At 41.0% G+C, this 22,403-nt stretch overlaps 1 protein-coding gene across 2 annotated transcripts in view; it reads right to left on the bottom strand.

The window, feature by feature from the left end:
• Window positions 1-840: 840 nt before the first annotated feature.
• The window catches only part of FTCDNL1 (formiminotransferase cyclodeaminase N-terminal like), a 30,593-nt gene continuing 9,030 nt past the window's right edge, over window positions 841-22,403 (bottom strand). The window contains exons 2-5 of one of the 2 annotated variants that reach the window (XM_063428712.1): window positions 15,515-15,610; window positions 9,489-9,641; window positions 4,206-4,400; window positions 841-1,292 (exon numbers count right to left, since the gene is read on the bottom strand). In XM_063428712.1, the coding sequence (XP_063284782.1) occupies window positions 865-1,292; window positions 4,206-4,400; window positions 9,489-9,641; window positions 15,515-15,610 (872 nt within the window). In that variant the 3' untranslated portion in view covers window positions 841-864. The remainder of the gene's footprint in view (window positions 1,293-4,205; window positions 4,401-9,488; window positions 9,642-15,514; window positions 15,611-22,403) is intronic. The other variant, XM_063428713.1, reaches the window with a different exon arrangement.

Here is a 22,403-nt window from a genome sequence, read left to right as displayed (position 1 = left end):
AGTATACAAATAGCAATAAAGAAAGACAGATGTCAGATGCAGAAGGCTGAATCCTAGCACTGGAGATTGGCTGGCTGTGTTACACCATTCCTATTCCCTCTGTAAAGGCTTTGGACCATGTGTGATGTGGTGAAGGGTCTATACAGAGACACACAACCTCACATGTGTTATTAGTTTTCGACATGGGGGATGCATGCTCCATTGGTTACAATAACACGTTCTCCAATACAAAAATGATTTCAAAACATTCACAACTAGAAGACTCATGCTAAGGACCTATTGTCACTGTGACTGCCATCACCGGAATACTAGATGAATGTAATGTAAAGAGCGTCAGCTGACGATCTAAGCCAATCAGTAGCTCCCCAATGATAAAAAGGAAACACTCACGACTACAGTATCTAATTCTGCTGTGGAAGTGGTCTGCCTAAGCAGTGCATCGAGGGAATATTTTAAAGAAAACTTTTTTAGGTTTTACAATATTATTTTCTGACAGTATTTCTAATGCATTATCTATATAAAACATATGTAGATTTATTTGGCATTCTGAAGTACCACTCTTATTTGTGTCTTTTTGAGTCATGCGTTTATTATGCATAAGGATTACTTTGCCATTTCCATTTTACGACCTACTTTTCCTGCTTGAAATATTAGTTTGTTACTTGATGTATAGGTGAGCTTAGCCAGCACTCACATTACATGTCTAATTTTTGAAGTGTGTCTTTTTCAAACCATTCGGAAAGAGGCAATCATGAGGTAAAATAATCCCTCTATTCTCAAAATTTGCAGTTTGGAAACAGGAGATATTAGAAAAAAAAAAAAATCTAATAAACAAACATGACAAGGAAATCAATTATTTATTTATCACATAAAAATCCCTCTTCTTTTCTTCCAGAATTCTCCAATTCCATTAGATATTGCATACTCTGCTGTTTTCTTACAGTCTTGGGGCGTGAACCCTACAAGTGCAGCTCCAACTGTGTTAATTCCTTGGAGTCTTGCCAGCTCTCGAATTTGGTTTTCTAGATGCCGTGGACACACATAGAAATATGACTCACTGCAAATGCTGTATGAGATAAACTTACGTGATTCAGATAAGAGATTGGGACACTGAGTGTTTACACGGCTTTCAACATTACAAGCTATTTCCACCTGACCATTATGTGGAAACGCTAAGGCTTGAACTCCATCAGCACGGCTGCGGATGGCATTTGCAATTAACCGTCCTGCAGCCACATCTTTTGTGTCGAGAGTCACATTGCAGTTAATCACGTAAGGACTGGCACCAACACCTATGAATATAGAAACATGTTTTTCAGATATGCAGTTCTGGAATGTATAAAATACAATTATTCCTACTGTTCACATACCATTCTAATTTATTAGGAAGTTAAAGGGACAATTTAAACAAGGTTGTGGTGGTCGTGCTGCCAAGAGTTTTGGGAGCAATCCCCTGTTTGGGAGTGATTTGCAAAAAATGGATCTCTTTCTGGCACCAAGGTTTCACCCTTTCTTCAGTCGACTTAATAATGCATAATTTACACTTCTACATTATCTATATCAATTCCGGCCAAGCAGAATGGCAGGCAGAGAGTGCTAGGGGTCTAAAAATCTGTTCTCATTCACCTTATTCTATAGCATGTATTCACAACCTCTTCTATACGAGATGTGGTCATAAATCGTATTTGTATGTTGATCATCTCCAACCATTTACTACAAACCACCCTTCACAGATCTACCTCTGTCCAATAAGGAATGTCACTGCCAGGTGAGTTCATTCAATCTTACAATTCTCTCACATTCTTCAAAGTTAATATCCCTTTTTGCATGAACAGCTCAATAACTGCCTAATTTTACATAGTGACAGAGATCACCAAGTACATCAAACCACTACCTTTTCTTTGGATCATCAATATGCTACTGTCCCTGTGTGCTCACTTGTCCCTAAATCAGGCCATCAAGACTTATCAAGGGCCTCTCTGCGATTCTGAAACTCCCACCTCATTCTATTAGACTCGCCCTTGTCTTTATTCCTACAAGAAATGCTTACAAGCAGACCATTTTAGCTACCATTCCAACAGCCTATACCAGTCCACCCTTCCTCCCCATATGGCCTGCACAAACCCCTTTACTTCTCTTTCTATACAACTTTCATCTGTTATATACATTACATTTACTGCATATTATTTCATACACCTTGCAATCAATCTTCTCTATGTACACTACACATTTACATTTTTCTGTAATTACACTCAATTTCCTTTAGACTGTAAACACAGCCCCCCACCCCCTCTTGTTCCTATAAGCCAAACAAGTTATGTTAAAGCTACCGGTTTGTTTCACCAATGCACATCACAGCTGGAAATTCACGCACATACGATTAACAACAAAAATAAAAGCCTTAGGTATGTAAACGTTAAACACCATATGGCAGATTTAGCAGATTTACCATGTAAAAGTGTATAATCTATAGGCATTTTACTTTTTAATTAAAGCAGTAGCCTAAGCACCATAACTACTACAGCACATTGTAGTGGCTATGGTGTCATGAGACACCTGGTGCAATTCCATAATAAACAGTTAATATGTTTTTGAACAGGGTCCTCCTGGTGCTCGCAGTTTTTCCAGTATTCTGGATATCGCTAAAGTGGAAGCTGCTTTTAATTTAGCAGTATCAATATTGTCCCAAGTTGGGTATCATTCATCTATATCCACAAATTAAAATGTTTACATTTAAGCAAGAAATTCAACAACATCTTGGGAAAAAAGTAAACAAGGATACGACAAAAAGAAACAGTGCAAAGTATGAGTAAGTTGCAGACTGTATAGCCTTGAGATTATTATCATTTAATCTCAGACCCTGAAGTAAAGCCCATAGACTCAAGGTCAATCAATGGATAGGTTCATATCGGACATGCTACATTTAAGTTTGAAGAATCTCATAAATATTCCTTAGTACTTCCAAATGTTCAAAACATTCCTCGGTCTAAATGGCTATTCCAAGACAATCGCAGTAACGCTGGTTACACTATTAAAGTTAGCATTAAATTCTTAATGTTAAGGATGTTTGTGGTAGAGAGTTAGAGACTATTATTGGCCTCATATACACAAAAATCACATGAAGACAAAACAAGAGTAAAAACGCCAACCAAAAGCAGAAGGTTGGGATGAAAGCCCAGATACATTGCTTTTATTGTCCCCTCATAACAAAGTCTCCCACTATCAACATGAGTTGTATGTCAGGGGTGAATAATTAAAAGAATAAGCTAGATTTTATTCATGAAAAGATGATTAGATTGACTCCACATGTGACATGTTTTGCTATACCACCACACAGGAAGGATGTGAGTTTATTTATTTACACAAGGAGAAAAGTTATTTTTGACTCTAAAAAGGGGGATGATTAGGGCACGGCAAGAAACATCTGTAATAAATGGGCATTTGTACTCAGTGTAGACTAATATTGTCAATCACAGTTTCTGACCTCAACAAGAAATCAACTCTGAGTGACTATGTAGGTGCATCAATCCATAATTTGTCTCCTACACATTCCTCCAATCAATACTCCAAAAAAACTACCATATGCCCACATGGAAAGATACTACTTTTGGCCACCAGAGTCTGAAATCAGTGCCTCACCTGTGGGAGCAATTTACATGCTCTTTAAGAAGCGCAAATCAGGAATAGACAATACACACAACGGAAGGTACAGTGATCTATACCAGTTTTAACTGTTATACGTTGCCTTATTCAAACCTTTAATTAGGATATATTCATGGTAGATTCTCCTATAGCCTTGTGGCACTTTACCAAATTTGGACCATTCTCTTGTCAGGGATTTTATACAATGTGGTGAAGCACCAAAAATTATTCTAAGGCCCCAAATATTGATAAATTAGGAAGCTGACAAGATCACATGACGCATGACAACGATGCGATTACTAGCACAAATTGCTTAAAGACAGAACTTTCCTTTTGCAATCTGCTATATTTAGACCAAGGGAATCAGAATAGGATACCATCCTTTTTAGCACAGATTCCATCTGAGTGACAAAGAAGGAACACTTTAGAGCATGCATTAGACAGGTTAAGAGAGCTGATGGACCTGGGCTAAAACTTTCCTCAAAATCATAAAAGAACATTGAAGAGCATAATCATTAGGATAGTACAATTTAAAATGTTATAGAATTGGGCAGTATGCAAACCTGTTAATCCGTATCTTTTAGATGGGTGTGCGCCAACATCAGATTTTAACTGGGTCAGATCGGCTTTTGTGTTTTTCTTAAACCACCACAGGCTTCTTCTTTTCTCAGCCAGACCTTTCTTTGTTTTCTCGTCTGCGTGACCAAAAAGAAACATGCTGCATCCGGGTACAAGTGCAGCCAAATCCTCTGCAATAACTACAAATGAATATTACATTGAGTATCTGCACAGGGAATGAAAATAGTTTGAACAGAACTCTAGAAGATTAATATAAGTCTATAATGCAAATATAATAATTATAAGGGCGCTCCATAAAAAATAAAATATCACTATTCATCAGGTTGGCGTTTAACAATCATATATTTTGATATACCTTTATATTTAAGGGACACATTACAAAATGAAAAGTATTTATGCATTGAAAAAATATAGTATTGCTGAACAACTGCAGTGTATACATTGAAATCGTGTTATGTAGCATATTGAATTTTATATTTTTAAAGGAACACACCCACCTCCATAACAGCATAAGCGTATCTTACTTCTAGAGGTGAAACAGTTTGTCAACAGTTTAACCACTTGAGTTTATAAGGGGGTGAAATTGTTCCTTTAACTGTATTAAAGGAACGCTCAAGGCGCAATAACCACTAATGTGGTGGTTATGGTGCCAGGGGGGGCTTTCTGCCCCCTCCCATTATAAGGAGTCAAACCATTTTAAAACATTTTGACTTCTTACCTGAGGTCTCACTCTCTGCCTCCACTACCTCTGCCAAAAAGCTGGATGCTCTCTGTCTGAGCTAAACTTTGGCGCTCAGAGCTTAGCACATTGGCTGAGAACAATCAGCTGAGGGTTTCACCCAATGCACTAGCCCTTTATTCATCTACATTTGACATTAGGCAGCCCGGAACAGAGTTCTAGGCTGCCTAAGTCACGTGCGCTGGGGGTTCAACTAAAACACTGCACAGACATACTCCTACCACCATAACCACTTACAATCATGGAAGTTGTCATGGTGGTCGGAGTAACCATTTAAAGATATTTGTCTCAAGTTAGACCTCTGCTTTACTTTCACATGGATGACCTGTAACAGCCATTAGGGTTCATTCATAAATTAATAAGTTTGTAATACAGAAAGCTGTGTTAGGAACAGTTTTGAAGAAATAGTTTTAAAAAAAACTAATGAAAAAAAGCAAACTAACAATAATACAAAACACACTACACTATATTAAAATAAAAGAAACCATGTAATAATCATATCAATTAAGGATTTTTACTTGAATTGGTTATTTTAAGGTGACATTGGCCTTAGGCCTGACTAATTGCATAAGTATTCAATCCTTTGCTGTAATAACAGCTAATGGTTTTGATACAAGTGTGCAAATCATTGCACACAGTGAGAGTGTTTGGCTTAGTCTTACTGACAGATTCATTCCAAGGGGTTTACATACTAATAAAAATATATAAAATGTAGGCATAAATAGCTGATATGGAAACATTCTCCAACTCAACTACAATCACAGATTGGCTGTCTTAACATTAAATTTGCAATTCAGATTTGAATTCACTAAAATTTGGTGTTTACTGAATAATCCTGCCAGTTTTTTAAAGGTGGTTGGACTTTGCTTGTTTAAGACACAATTCAAATAGATGCACAGATTCTCAGTAATATTTAGAAATGTCAGCTGATGTGTTGCGCCAAGGAATGGCTTTAAAATATAAACAAAATTGATATTGCCAAATCAGAAGTGGAAAGTCTGCATGAGCAGAAATGACATAGGGGGCTGGGCTAAGCAGGGCACATAGACTAACTGTCCTTTTAAATGACAAGGTCAGTGCCATGTGGAGGGAGTGCGGGGGTCTGACTCTCATCTACATCTGAAACTGGTTCAAATTCTGTCCTGTACTAATATCTCCATCCGGATTGGTGAGATACCCTCCTGGTTACCACCCTGGCATGATCCCTATCTAAGACTCCAGTTGCTGACCCAGTCTGTTTACGAATTCTTTATTCTGCTTGATCCCTAACTTAGATTCCATTTGCTGACTCAACCTCCTTTTAAGTCTGCTGTTTTGTGTGATCTCTGTCGTAGATTCTAGGCACAAAAACAGGCTGTTCCGGATTTTGTTTGTTCTTGTCTTGAGGCCAGTATGCATAAGTGGTAGATGATCCTCAGCCAATTGGTCACCACTAGCTGAAGGACTCAATCTGTGGATGAAAAATCCATAGCTGATGAATCTAACTGTACTTTTGAACTGGCAATCTAGTCCAACCTTTGCCCCATCTGAACCACATAGGTTTGTCCTGACACTATTTTGTGCAAATAAATGCACAGAACCTTGTCATCTCTAGCAGCTGAAAAGAGAATGTTGAGAGCTGGTAGCAGAGGTACAATAGTGACATCTTGTGGTCACTTCTATCACACTGGCTGAACAATTCTTCTTCAGTGTTTAAACAACTGAATACAATTGAACAATCCCATCATTTCACATTTGAGAGAAGAGCATTTTGTTAATTAAAAAAATAAAACACTTAATGTGTTATTTATTACTTTTTTTATTTGCAAAAAAATAACAAACCACTATTTTTACTAGAATTATCAGAGTTTAAAAGAGAAACAACAGAAAAATAGTTCCTTTAAAAAGGAAGTTTTCAAACTCTTGATCTCCATTTAACTGACAATTTCAAACAACCATATTTTTTAGTACAGTGTCGTGAAAAGTATTTGTCCCTTCCTGATTTCGTCTTTAATTGCATAATTGGCAAACTTAATAGGTCCCGATCTTCAAAATGAAGTTAGACAAAGAGAATCCAATCAAACACAAAATTCAGTCGATAATTTTAGTTAAGGAATTTTAGTTAAGGAAAAAAGTTATACCAACTAGTATTGTGTGAAAAAGTATGTTCTTTTTTGTACTCAATGAACTGTTTAACCAAGTGTAATTGCTCACTAAATTCAATTTAACTTTACCATCCATGCAAAGTAAATTACTAGACATTTGTAAAGACAGCCTCTGGGACTCCCAACAAACAGCTCCAAATGGAGGAAACTTGGACCAGTGATGAATCCCTCAAGCACACCACAACTTCTCATCCAGATCAAGTCACAAAAGCAATCAGTACAACTTCTAAGGAACTGGCCTCTCTAGCCTCAGCTTAGCTTGTCATTCATGATTTAACAATAAGAAAGACTATGGGCTAAAATGGAATTCATGGACAAATTTTACAAACCACTGCTAACTATAAGAAATATTAGTGATTTTCTCACATTTACAAAAATACACATTGATGAGCCCCAAATCTTTTGGGATAACGTTCTGTGGACAGACTAGACAACTGGACAACGTTTTGGATTCATTTGTCTGTTATATCCAGAGCTGAATTAAGAGCCCATTGGGCATGGTGTGGACAATAACGATGGACCTAATTACAGAATCTTATCAACAGAAAACACTAAAACGGTCATATATCATGTATCTGGTGGAGATGGTGCTGGAGGGAAACTCAAAGGATGCAGCCATAAGAAAACACATACCCTGTGCTAATTTCTTGTTTTCACCTCTCAAGCAAATCCATATCCCCTAACAGCAGTGTCCAGTGAAAAAGGGTGGGCCTCTGACACAAATCACGTAACCGGCACAACCCAAAGAGTCTGACATGCCCAGAAAGGGGGCGAGTCTACCCAAAGAGTTGGAAGGTCAGTCTGGTGTGAATACATGTTAAGCTGCCCGCCAATCATGCAGGCTGGCCAACTAATGGCGTACAGTGCTCTGAGCTTGTTGCAAATGCATTTAATGATATGCTCGTGCCATGCTTTCTGGGGATTGTCTTCTAGCACTCACTTGTTCACTTCTCTCCTTACTAGAAGGCAGAAGCTCCTGGTATGCCATCTGGGACAGAGATAAAATGTAAAACAAAGGGACATGCCACAGTGTTAGAGAGACCGAAGCAGCCAGAGCAGTGATACTCACCTAGCGCTCCACAGTAGTTTTGTTTTTTTCCACTATTAACTACATGGGTTTCACTGCAGTTTTAAGTGTTCGATTTGGCAAGCACGCACTTTGAATAGTAGCAGCTTTGTTTTTTTTTTAAATTTGGTTATTTCTATTTTTTCATAAATAGTGCCTTTCAAATTCACAGAGATCTCTTTTTTGTATCATTTTCCAATGTTTGTATTACTTATCCAGTAAACAATATTCATATCTGCTAGAACAAAACGAGAAAAGTGCTCTGTGCAATAGAAAGTGCTTAGTGAATAATACAATTCAATATATGTATAAAGCAACTCAACACCCTAAAATTACACACAAATGATTGTACGAATAAAGTGTACCTAGTGGAATAAACCACCAAGAGTAAACCAGGTGGAGAGCTAAATAACGCACACTTACCCTCCTAGATATAGAGAGAGGTATATTAGAACTAGATTATCTAAAAGAGAAAAGTAATAGCACAAAATAGTGTAGTATGTTAATTTTGACAAAGTGACATGTGCATATATATGGACAACACTCACATGGTCTAGAGCCCTACAAGGATATCATTCACATGGCTATATAAGGTAATACCAAAACCTCTTCAAATTCTTGACTCAGAAGTTCTCAAAAATAACTGAAGAGAAGAGAGACTACTACCCTTCTTTATATTAGGAGCAGGAAACAGCAAGGATCCACTGGACTTTTAAATTACAATTTGATTTACTTTTATTGAATATCAAGTATTAAAAAAACAATAAAAACATCTAAAGTTCATATATTACCAGTCCAAAGAAAATCCTGGGTGGTCCTTTGCTTGTCTGAGACGCGTTTCCAGAATCCCGATTGATGAAGCATTCAGGCGAAACGCGTCTCGGACAAGCAAAGGACCACCCAGGATTTTATTTGGACTGGTATTATATTGATATTCAATACAAGTGAATCAAATCGTGACTTAAAAGTCCAGTGGATTCTTGCTGTTTCCTGCTCCTGATATAAAGAAGGGTAGAGCTCTCTTAAAAGCACAGACACCATAACACTGTAAGCCTAGTATAATTGGCTCTTAAAAAGATGAGCATGATTAATAATTATTAGGAAATGCAATGAACACACCTGAACAGGTTTACCAAAGTGTGCAGTGTGAATGGGGATGCACTTATATTAAAATGCTTGTATTATACTTTAATTCTAATCAGATGTATTGATCTAGTTATTTTAACCAATAGATAAGTGGCACCATACTCATGTCTAATAAAACAAAAACTGAATTTCACAGCTTTGAGGAATATTTCACATTATTTATAAAACATACCTTGGGCAACCAGACCACATTCTTCTGGTCTCACATCTGACAGGGGATAGATAGGAATAAGATCTATGGCTCCAAGACAGGGATGCACTCCATCATGTTGAGACAGATCAATGCACGCAAACCCTTCAACACATGCCGAGGTTACAGACCTGCCTAAATGACAACAATAACTTTTTTGTCAGCCACAATATATTTAGACCTACAGCATCAAAATATAGTAATACATGATTCACTTCAAATCCTGGTTACTGGTATAATTGTATTATACTTATATAGCTGTGCAAGAAACAGGGTGACCAAAATGATAGTTTTACAAGGAATTATGAAATGTACTGTTGGGCAGCACCTGTATGTCCCAGATAAAAAATGTCTGCCTCAGATAGCTCAAATATTGAGTTTCTACAGTTCTCCCAAAATGCAATGCGTGACATGCAAATAGGCACACATAGTGGCCAGTTTTTCAAATTCAATGCACATATCTGAAGGCTTTCTTAGCCATGGCATAATATTTTAAGACACAGCTTTTTAACTCGTAGCATTGGTTATGATCTTCAAACCAAGTTTAGCTATTTTGGTACAAAATTTTAATTTCACTTTGAATTTTCACTTAAGTGAATAACCTTGTACAATGTGGTTGACCTAGCACAACGGCACCCAGATACATAAACCTTATTTCCCATGATGCCTAGGGTAACAAAGCTTCCTTCATAAAGACATATTTGAAAATTATCATTTATCATAGGATAAGATGGAATCTTACAAAATGTTTTCTTACAGGGACACTGTAGGCACCCAGACCATTTCAGCTAAAAGAAGTGGTCTGGGTGCTGTGTCCCTTTTGCACCTAGTGCTGCAATGTTAAACATTGCAGTTCCAGAGAAACTGCAATGTTTACATTGCAGCACTAAGTCTACCCTCAGTGGCTGTCTTCTGGAATACAAATGGACTTTTGGTCTGTTTTCTGATGCTGGATGTCCTCACGCTCAGCATGAGGACCTTCAGCGTCAGATGTTTCCCCATAGGAAAGCAATGAATAATGCTTTCCTATGGGGAGATTTAATGTGCACATGCGCATTAGGTCTCCACCGCCGGCTGACTTAGACGGGGGAGGAACGTGGGCGAAGCCTGCCCAACGCCAAGGGACATCGGGGCTGGATTCAGGCAAGTGGTTGGGGGCCGCGAAGTTGGGGAGAGACCTATTAAACCTAAAGTGCCAGAAAAACAGCTTTGTTTTCCTGGCACTATAGAATCCCTTTAAAAAGAAAAATAAATAGTGGTTTTAATATAAATCTTAACAATGTATTTTGAATTATTAAATGAATTTAAAAATGTTTTAAATTAATGAGTAATCATAAAAAATTGATCTGTTTCTAAATCCTTTGAAGTGAATTTGGAGGAAACACTGGAAATCTCCTCAGCTCTCTTATTTAATTAAGCAATCAATTAGAAGGGATATGAAAGAAAAGCAACAAAACTACTTGAATATTTTTATAAATTAAAAATACAATTCTTTAGCAAAACTGGGACTGTCATAGTTAACTATAAAGGTTTAAGAAATTAGGACGGGGACAAAAGTGCATTTACTGCATGTGAAGAGTTAATGAGTTTATGAGCTTCTCATTTGTTCAGCAAATGAAGTAATTTAATTAACATCTTTTTTTTTTTAATTCCCTGAAGACCTGTTTTTCACTTGCTCAGCTAAAATAATCTTAACAAATGTTATTCGGAGCTCTTAAAGCAACAGCAAGCATATTTATTAAATGATAGGAAGTCATAAGGCGTTTTATGGGCCATTCATTACATCCACTGACTTATTGTTTAGCAATGCTCAGAGAACAATGTCCATTAACTTCTCCTTGGCTATTGAAAATGATTAGATCTTTGAAGTCCATATGACATGAATATTTGGCTAGCACAGTCCTAGGTGACGGTTTTGATCAAGTGAATTAAAGTAATTTTCAAACAGAAACTGTGTGAGTGTTCTCTATAACTAAACCATTAAAAATAATTTTCTTAATTTGATACAGAAGAAAAATACATATCCAGACACAAAAAGAGATTGATGGTGTAATCTAAGAAAATGAAATAGACTAATGTAAAGAAGTAATCTGGAATAATAAATATAATATAACATATTAACTTCAAAACTTCGATATGGCTTTGTAATTAATTGCTGTTGTAAATATATAATTGTGTAAGAATAGGAATCACAGATGATGAAGTTCCAGACTCCTGCAAGGCCAATAAGATTGGTACACCCCCGTTATGTGTTTCTGTAACTGGTGGTCTTGTGATAACTTGATGGAATAGAATGTCTACGCAATCTTCATTGTTCTCTAAGCAATGCAAGACAATGGTTGCCCATGTCCACCCTTGGCAATACAGCAGATTTTAGATGATGGGTGTTAAGATATAATTTCCCCTGCCCACTATCTGAAATACATCACGTTAGACAAATGGTTTTCGGATAACGTATCATATGCTTTACTGTCTGTCACATCGAATACAGATATTAAACCAAAGGATCAGACATTCTGTTCTCTACTCCTAGTGTTTCCAAATCAACATTATTTAACAGGCATTTATCATTTCTGCATTCTATGGAATCAATGATTTAATCATGGAGGTTTCTTTAACATTTCAGCCATGCTTAGTTAATTGATTTTTTTTATTAGGAGATCATGAATACCCAATCCAAAACAATGCAGAATATATCAGCATTAGAGATGTCGTGCACATAAAATTTTCCATTCGCGAACATAAAATTTTCCGTTCGCGTATGGCGAACGCGAATTTCCGCAAATGTTCGCGAACGGGCGAACCACCATAGACTTCAATAGGCAGGTGAATTTTATAACCCACAGGGACTCTTTCTGGCCACAATAGTGATGGAAAAGTTGTTTCAAGGGGATTAACACCTGGACTGTGGCATGCCGGAGGGGGATCCATGGCAAAACTCCCATGGAAAATTACATAGTTGATGCAGAGTCTGGTTTTAATCCATAAAGGGCATAAATCACCTAACATTCCTAATTTGTTTGGAATACCGGTCTTTAAAACATCAGGTATGATGTTGTATCGATCAGGTAGTGTAAGGGTTACGCCCGCTTCACAGTGACAGACCAAACTCCCCGTTTAACGCACCGCAAACAACCGCCAACAGTCCATTTGCACAACCGCAAACTCCCCATTTGCACAAGGTTGGATACCAAGCTAGCCATGTCCCGTTCCTTGTCCTCACCGATGTCATTGAAGGTCTCTTCCTCCACCCAGCCACGTACAACACCAAGGGTCCCCGAAAGGTGACAACAAGCCCCCTGTATTTTTTATTTTTTTTTAAATGTACACTACTGTTACCCCAGATATGAGTTGCACTGGTGTGACACTGTGCCCTGGCAGGCCCTGAAACGCACACGTGTGAAGGAAACTGACTGCTATTATTTCACAGTCAAATTTCTAGTTTTTTTTTTTTTTTTAATGTACACTACTGTTACACCAGATATGAGTTGCACTGGTGTGACACTGTGCCCTGGCAGGCCCTGAAATGCACATGTGTGAAGGAAACTGACTGCTATTATATTACAGTCAAAAAAGTTTTTGTTTTTTTTAAATGCAAGCTATTGTGACACCAGATTTGAGTGGTGGCACTGGGCAAGTGGGCACAGTATACGCTGTGAGCCTGACACACACGCTGGCAGGCAGGCAACTGCAATTAGATTACACAGAAAAAAAAAAAAAAGCAGACTGATGTTCTAGCCCTAAAAAGGGCTTTTTGGGGTGCTGTCCTTACAGCAGAGATCAGATGAGTTCTTCAGGACTGTAGTGGACACCGAATACACTAGCCTAGCTATCGATTTCCCTATTAAATCAGCAGCAGCTACACTGTCCCTCCTCTCACTAAGAATGCAGCTTCTGGGGGGCGGGGCCTAGCTGTCATGGAGGAAAGACGCACTTCGTGTGAGCTCCCTCAATATCTCACTTTAAGCAGCTATCAACAAGCAAATTTCACCCCAGAAGGGGATGACCCAGCAATGTTGCTCCTACCTGACTGACCCGACATGCTTAATAGCGGTCAGCAACTCGACAGAGTCTTACTTACCTCCGCGTGGCAAGTGTGGCCTGGTGCTCACCGGGCGGGAGAGGCGGCCGATCTCCTGATCCTGGGATGCCCAGGAGCAGCTACTTCCCGGCAGGAGCTCCGTTACTCCCCCTCTCGGACCGGTGGGGGTTATCCCGGTCCACCCCTGAGAGGCTGTCTGGAGCTAATGGACGCACAGAGCACAGCCGCCCAGGCTGACATACTCATCTGCGACTCTCCGAATATGGCGGCAGCCGCGTGTCCTCCTGGTACCAGCAAAGCATGGCAGGATATTGAGTCTAAGCTGGACAGACTCTTTAATCCATTTTGGAAGCAAATAACAAGCAGGAAGCCCCAACAAGCTCCACCACAGCCTCAACAAGCTCCACCACAGATAAGCGAAGCAGTCCCCATTAAAATCCACCAACGCAAAAGGCGTTGAAGATGGGACCGGAGGCACAAACAGAAATGCAGAGCCTGCCCCACGTCAAGCACTCGCCTCCACCTTAAGCCACCACAATCCCGCACCGGACGTGAAGCACCACCGGGACAGATCCGACCACCCGACAAAACAAGCTTCCACCACCTCAAGCCGCGAACCCGGCACTCAGCCAGAGACTTGCCTTTCTTGTTCCAGGTATCAGGGACTCCCAGGGTCTGCACCTGGCGCCCAGAAGGGATCGGATGAGCACAAGCAGTAGACAGCAGCCTGCCAAGCATGTCCCACAATAGCCGATCCTCGACACCATGCCTTTGATCACATGAACTGCTCTCTGCACATTAACTAATCGTAAAGTAGCAAGCGTTTAAACATGTCATTATTTCACCTCCTAAAGATTGTCGTAGTTCCTTACATGCCTTTACCTTAACCGTTCATGTATTATGTTATTCACTAGTGTCATCTCATGGGGCGACTCACACTTGATTTATAACTAGTGGTGGAGCTGCTGATATAAATACACAGTTGATAACGTGCAAGCTACACCCTAAACATGACAGCCATCTTTCACAACAATGTACTGCTATATATTCATACCCTCAGTGCAACTAACCATGATATACACACATTCAGCCTAGCATGCTCAAATATAACACACTTCTGTCAAAAAAAAAAAAAAAAATGCAGCTTCTGAATGAATCTAAAATGGATGCTGTCCAGGAGGTGGGAGGGCCTGAGAGGGAGGGTCTGCTGCTGATTGGCTGCAATGTGTCTGCTGACTATGAGGTACAGGGTCAAAGTTTACTCAATGATGATGAATAGGGGGGTGAACCGAACATTGCATATGTTCGCCATCCGTGGCGAACGCGAACAAGCTATGTTCGCCAGGAACTATTCACCAGCGAACCGTTCGGGACATCTCTAATCAGCATCCTTCTTCTCTCCTTTCATAAGACTCGGGGCCCTTGGTGTGCCTATGGCATTGTGATCTCACCTGTAGTACCGTGGCATGTTCCTCCCCCTTCCCTCTGTTATTTTATATGGTTTCACACAATCGTTGGTGAGGAGATCCTGGCATCACCAAATCTGTTACACTGCTAAGTCCTACGACTAAAAGAACACTGATATCTCTATTAATCTGATTTGGGTAATTTACTTTACTCCTGTTATTTGATGTTTTTATCTCTAGAATTTGAGACTTGTGCTTAAAATGTTTTGTCATATGCCTCTTTTTGTATTATCGCCTTGTCTCTTAAATATAGAACTAAAAAACAAAAATCATTAGAATCCTGTAAAAACCATCACCCCACGTAGAATATAAGGGCCTGTGTATCAATTCTCTTTCCCCAAACATGTAACAGGGCAGAGGGACAATTAGAGCATAGAGCCTCTCAAAGCATTGTTAGGTCCTGTTCTATAGCAGGTGTTTTCCTAATTCCTGTATATAGGATTATATTTCAGTGAATGCCTCAGTGACACATACACACATTAGATAACCATCACACCTACCTATTTGTTCAGCAGTAGAGACTATTGTTATAACTGATCGATTGTAGTCATAATCTGAAAAAACATTCAGCACTGAAGTGTCTGGATGTTTATGACCTGTCAGAAGAAAAACACACAGATTTTTATTTTTTTTGCTTTTAATGCAGATATTTGACAGTATAAAATGTAAAGCCATGCAAGATAAAACTAAACATTAACATCTTGAATACGAGCAGTGATATCTCAAAATATATATATTTTTATTATTATTCTTAAAGGGACACTTTAGGCACAGACATCACTTCATCTCAACAAAGTTGTCTGGATGCTATGCCCCTGTCTGTTTAACCCTGCAACTGAGCCACTAGAGGTGGCTTCAATTGTCATTCAATCAGATGGTCTCATGGAAAATTTGATGATGTAGCGTGGTGTTTTGTTGTGCATGCACACTAGCCTTTACAATATTTGATCTCAAATGGATTGGCTGAGATCATCTAAACTGATGATCTCAGTCAAAAAGGTAGAGTGTGATTGTGGAGACCAGCATGGCGAGGGATAAAAGGTAAGTGATACTCACCTTTCACACCCTCACGTGGGTTGGGGGTGACCTAAATAGGTTTCAGGACACTATAGTGCGTACATGTTTGTGTTCATGTAATACAATGATTGTATTGCTAAAGCTATAGTGTTCCTTTTAAATACTTATTTTGTAACAACAATTGTAAGTGCAGGCCTAGGTGTATCACCCTTGAATGACCACATTATCAAAAGGACACTGAAAAAAAGATGACCATTACAGTTTATTGGAATTGTTACAAAGCAATGAGGCTATGGATGCAGTCCACTTGTTTTGTTACTTTTTTGTAAAAATATATTCAATAGATTTGCCAAAAAAGGAGGATTACAAGGCAATCCAAGCCCGCCCACCCACTCACCTGTAACTTTCTCAATATCTGTCAAAATAGCTATATATTAGGTAAATATAAATTTTAATATTTTCATAGAAGGGGTACAGAAAGGGGTAATTAGTTAGGACTGGCAGGTCCCGTCACTCCGACAAGGATCACAGTAAACATTAGTGGTGTATAATCAGCTTGATAAACAAGAGTAACATAAAGGCACATTACACACCACTTGTGATGAAGTATTAGTACAGTAAAACCGTGAACAGATTAGTGCATGTGGTAGCAACACTCGGGAGAGACGACCTGATGTTGTTTTTCTGGCCCACAACCCATCTACAAGGGTTGTGATGACATTGTGTAATGTGACAGAGCAGAGTGACATGCAGAGTTCGTACCAGCCGCTTCCCCACTGGGACACAGCTATATCAGATGGGTTAACAGTCACACCACTGTGGTATCCGTTCTAGGACTAGGTGTAATTGAAGAGCTTGGAAAGTGGACATCTACCTCGTTCCCCCCCTTTACAATAAGCGTTGTGATTATGGCGGGGTCGGACCGTGTATTTCCCCGCACATCCCTCACAACCCCTGCCCACTTCAACGTCCTCCCCTCCCATCAGCGTACTTTGCAGTTTTTAGTCTTTATAGTCATTCCCATTCCCTCCACCCACCACCCTCCAGTCAAAAATAATCATATATTAGATAACACAGTGTAGTATGGGAGAATTCAGCCACTTCACGGCCGATCTGGCTCATCAAACATATAGTTGATAATTTAAGTGCTACCTATCTTATACAAGTTTCCTGTATGAATTTTTAAATTAGTTAACAGCAATTCAACCATGCTGTAATGGTTAAAGCAACTCTGACTGTGAAGCAATGCATGCTTATGTAATACAGATATTTGGATGGATAGTCAAGGGACCGCATTTAGCACACAATTCACTCCCATTCTCATTTTTTGCGATTAAACCCTACAATATTTTTTTACATTACCTATATTTGACCATTAGCATTGCGCTTAAGATAGTACTGGGAGAATTATAAGTCACCCTAAATAAATTGAAGAGAAAGTACCAAGACAGGCTCTTCGTTGGCTTAAGGTGTTATCAAATGTCAGAGAGTTTTGCAATTGGGTATATTAACAGGACACTCTAATGCAGGGGTTCTCAACCTTGTCCTCAAGGACCCCCTACCAGTCCAGGGTTTAGGGATTACCTGGGTGTGTCTAAGGTGTTTAGAAAAATAAAAAAATAACACCTTAGAGTCTTTTTCTAAACACCTTAGACACACTCAGATAGTCCCCAAATCCTGGACTGGTAGGGGGTCCTGAGGACTGGATTGAGAATCCCTGCTCTAATGGAATAATAAAGGAACCAGGGGCGGACTGAGAACCCTCAGGGCCCCCGGGCAAAATAAATCAAGGGCCCCCTTACAGGCCCCACCCATACTCCGCAGCAAGCGCCACCCATGTCCCGCCTCCATGCACCGCCTCCAGCCACACCCTACACAATCTTTAGACACAAGGAACAAAAGTGCAATAATCCCTTCAAGGCCCCAGTAGAGACTACAATTGAGGGCTAATGGGCCATGGAGGGGGGTCTTTCTAGCAGAGGCTATCTCAGTGTCCTTTAGAGAGTGTGTTAGAAAGAATCCCCTCCAGGCCCTATTAGAGACTACAATGGAGTCTAACAGGCTTGGAAGGGGGTCTTTCTAACAGAGGCCATCTCAGTGTCCCTGCTGGAAACAGTCGCCTCCAGGCCCCAGTAGAGACTACAATTGAGGGCTAATGGGCCATGGAGGGGGGGAGCATTCTAGCAGAGGCTATCTCAGTGTCCTTTAGAGAGTGTGTTAGAAAGAATTTCCTCCAGGTCCCATTAGAGACTACAATGGAGTCTAATGGGGCCTGGAGGGGGGTCTCTCCAACACTCTGGTTCCTATTCACAATATAGCAACACAACATAGCTGATACCTAGGCCAAGTTGGCTCCTCTTACCTTAATTACTGTTGCTGGCTGGCAGTCTGTGGGCTTGCTGGAAGGCTGTGGGCTTACTGGCTGCGGCTGGCAGGCTGTGGGCTTGCTGGCAGGCTGTGGGCTTACTGGCTACTGCCGGCAGGCTGTGGGCTTGCTGGCTGCGGCTGGCAGGCTGTGGGCTTGCTGGCTGCGGCTGGCAGGCTGTGGCTTGCTGGCTGGCAGGCTGTGGCTTGCTGGCTGCGGTTGGCAGGCTGTGGGGTTGCTGGCTTTAAGCCTAACTGGTGGCCCGTAGGCTGGCTGTCTGTCTACTGGCCAGCCTGTGGGCTGGCTGGCCTGTGGGTTGGCTGGCTTGCTGGCTACTGGGGCACTCGTAGATTATTTAAAGAAATAATCCATGCACAATAACCACTACTACTCTGTGTAGTCGTTATGGTGCCAGGAGGGCCGGGCCCCCCTCCCAGAGTAAGTAGTCAAACCGTTTAAGAACAGTTTGACAACTTACCTGGGGTCTGCTGGGATATGAGGCTGTAGTAGGGTATAGGAGCAGTGGTGCAATGTGTAAGGGGTGCAGTCTGTGTGAAAGGTTCAGTGTGTGTGAGGGGGTGTAGTGTGTGAATGTGTAGGGTGTGTGGGGCAATGTGTGTACGAGGGGGCTGTGTATGTGTGTGGCAATGTTAGTATGGGGGGCTGTGTGTGTATGGGTGGGCAGTGTATGTGTGTGTGTGTGTGAGGCAATGTGTGTAAATGTGTATGGTGTGTGTGGGGGCAGTGTGTGTGTATGGTGTGTGTGGGGGCAGTGTGTGTGTATGGGGGGCAGTGTGTGAATGTGTATGGTGTGGGGGCAGTGTGTTTATGGGGCTAAAGTTCACTCTCACCACTGCGACCACCAGGAATACCTGGTGGTCACAGTGTTGAGAGTGAACTCTAGCCCGTAGCTCCAGGGCTAGAGTTTACTCTTGCAAGAGCCGTAACGTTGCCGTGGTAACCTCGGCAACGATCTGTGCTCGTGCAAGAAGGACCCAGAGGAGCTGCAGGCTGAGCTCCCGGGTCCTCTCTTCCTCCCTCCCCTGCCGGCTGCCCGCACGGTGCCTGCGGACAGGGGAGGGGGCAATTGCCCTCCTCTTACTCCCCCCTCCCCCTCTTCTTACCCCCCCCTCCCCCTCTTCTTACCCCCTTCTTACTCTCCCCATCTTCTTACTCCCCCTCCCCCTCTTCTTACTCCCACCTCTTCTTACTCCTCCCTCTTCTTACTCCCCCCTCTTCTTACCCCCTCCCCCCTCTTCTTACCCCCCTCCCCCCTCTTCTTACTCCCCCTTCCTCTTTTTACTCCCCCCTCCCCTCTTCTTACCCCCTTTACTCCCCCCCTCTCTTCTTAATCTCCCCTCTTCTTACTCCCTCCCCCCTCTTCTTACTCTCCCCTCCCCCTGTTCTTACTCCCCCCTTCCTCTTTTACTCCCCCTCCCCCTCTTATTACTCCCCCCTCCCTTCTTACCCCCTCTCTCTCTTCTTACCCCCTCCCTCTTCTTACCCCCCCTCCCTCTTCTTACCCCCTCCCTCTCTCTTCTTACCCCCCTCCCTCTCTCTTTTAACCCCCCCTCCCTCTCTCTTTTAACCCCCCCCCTCCCTCTCTCTTTTAACCTCCCCCTCCCTCTCTCTTTTAACCCCCCCCTCCCTCTCTCTTTTAACCCCCCCCTCTCTCTTTTAACTCCCCCCCCCTCTCTTTTAACCCCCCCCTCCCTCTCTCTTTTAACTCCCCCCCCTCTCTCTTTTAACTACCCCCCCCTCCCTCCCCCTCTCTTTTTACCCCCTCCCCGTAGCGTGGCCGAGCTGCTCTGCGTCCGCGGTGCCGACCGGATTGATAGGAAGGTGCACACACACTGAGTGTGCACCTTCCTGTCAGTCCGGCCGGGTACAGGAAACAGAAACTCCTGTTCCGCGCGGAACAGGAGTTTCTGTTTCCTGTACCCGGCCGGACTGACAGGAAGGTGCACACTCAGTGTGTGTGCACCTTCCTATAACTCCGGCCGGCACCGCGGACGCAGAGCAGCTCGGCCACGCTACGGGGAGGGGAGGTGAGAAGCTGCAGCCGCCTGAGCGCTCTTAAGAGAGCGCTCAGGCGGCTGCAGCATTTAAAGGGGCGGCCGGGCCCCCTGATGGCGGGCCCCCCTCCCGGCCGGGCCCTCGGACCATGTCCGAAGTGCCCGACCGGTCAGTCCGCCCCTGAAAGGAACTAAAGTATATTGTAGCTAGTGTTGCTAGAAGTCACCTGGTTTAATACCAGGGTAAGCTGTCAAGTCTGCACTTGAAAAAAATGATTTTATTAAAGGACACGGAGGCTCCTATTAGGCTTATCTCTTTCTTTTATTCCTCAGCAGCAAAGAAAGCTATATTATAGAAAAAAAATGTATAACTACCCTTAGAGGGTTAACATTACATCATCATCTCTTAACCATCATCATCTCCTAGTAGACTGTAGTACAATTTAAAATGCCCAATGGCAGCCAGAAAGTGGAGGCAGTGAACAACAGGACATAGAAACAAAGAAACATATGTGACAGCAGATAAGAACCATTCGGCCCATCTAGTCTGCCCAATTTTCTAAATACTTTCATTAGTCCCTGGCCTTATCTTATATCTAGGATAGCCTTATGCATATCCCACGCATGCTTAAACTCCCTCACTGTATTAACATCTACCACTTCAGCTGGAAGGCTATTCCATGCATCCACTACCCGCTCAGTAAAGTAATACTTCCTGATATTATTTTTAAACCTTTGTCCCTCTAATTTAAGACTATGTCCTCTTGTTGTGGTAGTGTTTCTTCTTTTAAATATAGTCTCCTCCTTTACTAGTTGATTCCCTTTATGTATTTAAATGTTTCTATCATATCCCCCATGTCTCATCTTTCATCCAAGCTATACATAAATGTATTTAAATAAACAGTCTTTGATTACCATAGAAAACTGGAACTTTGACAGAAAATAGCTGAAAAAAAGCCTTTTCGATTTTTCTTCTTTAAAATAAGCAGAGATTTTGTAATAAGGTACCACATGAATGGACTATTAGAACCATGACCGGGTTACTTGAAGTATATTTAATCTTTTTTTAAGAAATACTTGATAGAATCACAGGCCTTAATTGAATATTGTTGGTTAAGCTTTTCAAATGATTTAATATTTTTGGATAAACTTTTAAAATGGTTTAATATATTGACAAATATTTCAATATTTTGATATATTAGTATATATATTTGATATTTTAATATTTTGAAAAAAAATGATTCTAAAAGCTTATGCAAAATTATTAAATCAGGTTGTAATTCGCAACAATGGCAATGTCAATTTTGGACCAGAGTTTTCCTTTAGTGTGCTATCTGTAGAGGCCGGACAGGAGGTAACCCGTTATCAAACATCTCGGAAATGGTTTGATTACTTACCGTGGGGTGGTGTCAGTGGAAACATAAAAAAATATACATATAAATCGGTAGCACTTACAAAAAAAATAAATAGTGAATTGCACCACTGATGTATCAAAAATACATATATGAAGTGGTGAAGAATGGGAAATGCCAAAATTAAAAGGTGGCAAGAACAACCTTGCGGTGAGTACTCAGAGAAAGAGGGGGGGTAGGGGGGGGGCTAGGAATAGTAAGCAGTGATATGTCTAGGAGTGGGAGAAAGTCAAGGAAAAAATGTAAGAGTTTGTTTATAAAAAATTAAATTAAAAAATAAAAAAGCTTATTAATAGAAAAATATACATTCTCACTGACCAAAAGTAAATAATAAGGGATTATCAACTCATCTTTACTAATTACAAAACTAAACAACTCCTCAACCAAGTAACTTAATGGGATAACATACTCAGAGTACTATAGAAAAAAAAAAAAAAATTCTGGCAATTTCTTCAGGTTCTGTACAGGAAAAGAAAGAAAGAAATAACTGCAGGCTGAATGAGCTGTCAGTTTGATTCTCTGCAGAACTAAATTGTTTTGTCTGCGTAATGGAGTATAATAGCTATAATTTTGCTTGAAC

The sequence above is a fragment of the Pelobates fuscus genome, chromosome 8 (genome assembly GCF_036172605.1).
Source record: "Pelobates fuscus isolate aPelFus1 chromosome 8, aPelFus1.pri, whole genome shotgun sequence".
Lineage (NCBI taxonomy): Eukaryota > Metazoa > Chordata > Amphibia > Anura > Pelobatidae > Pelobates > Pelobates fuscus.
Note: the sequence above shows the minus strand (reverse complement) of the source record. Positions and strands in the feature narration are given on the sequence as shown.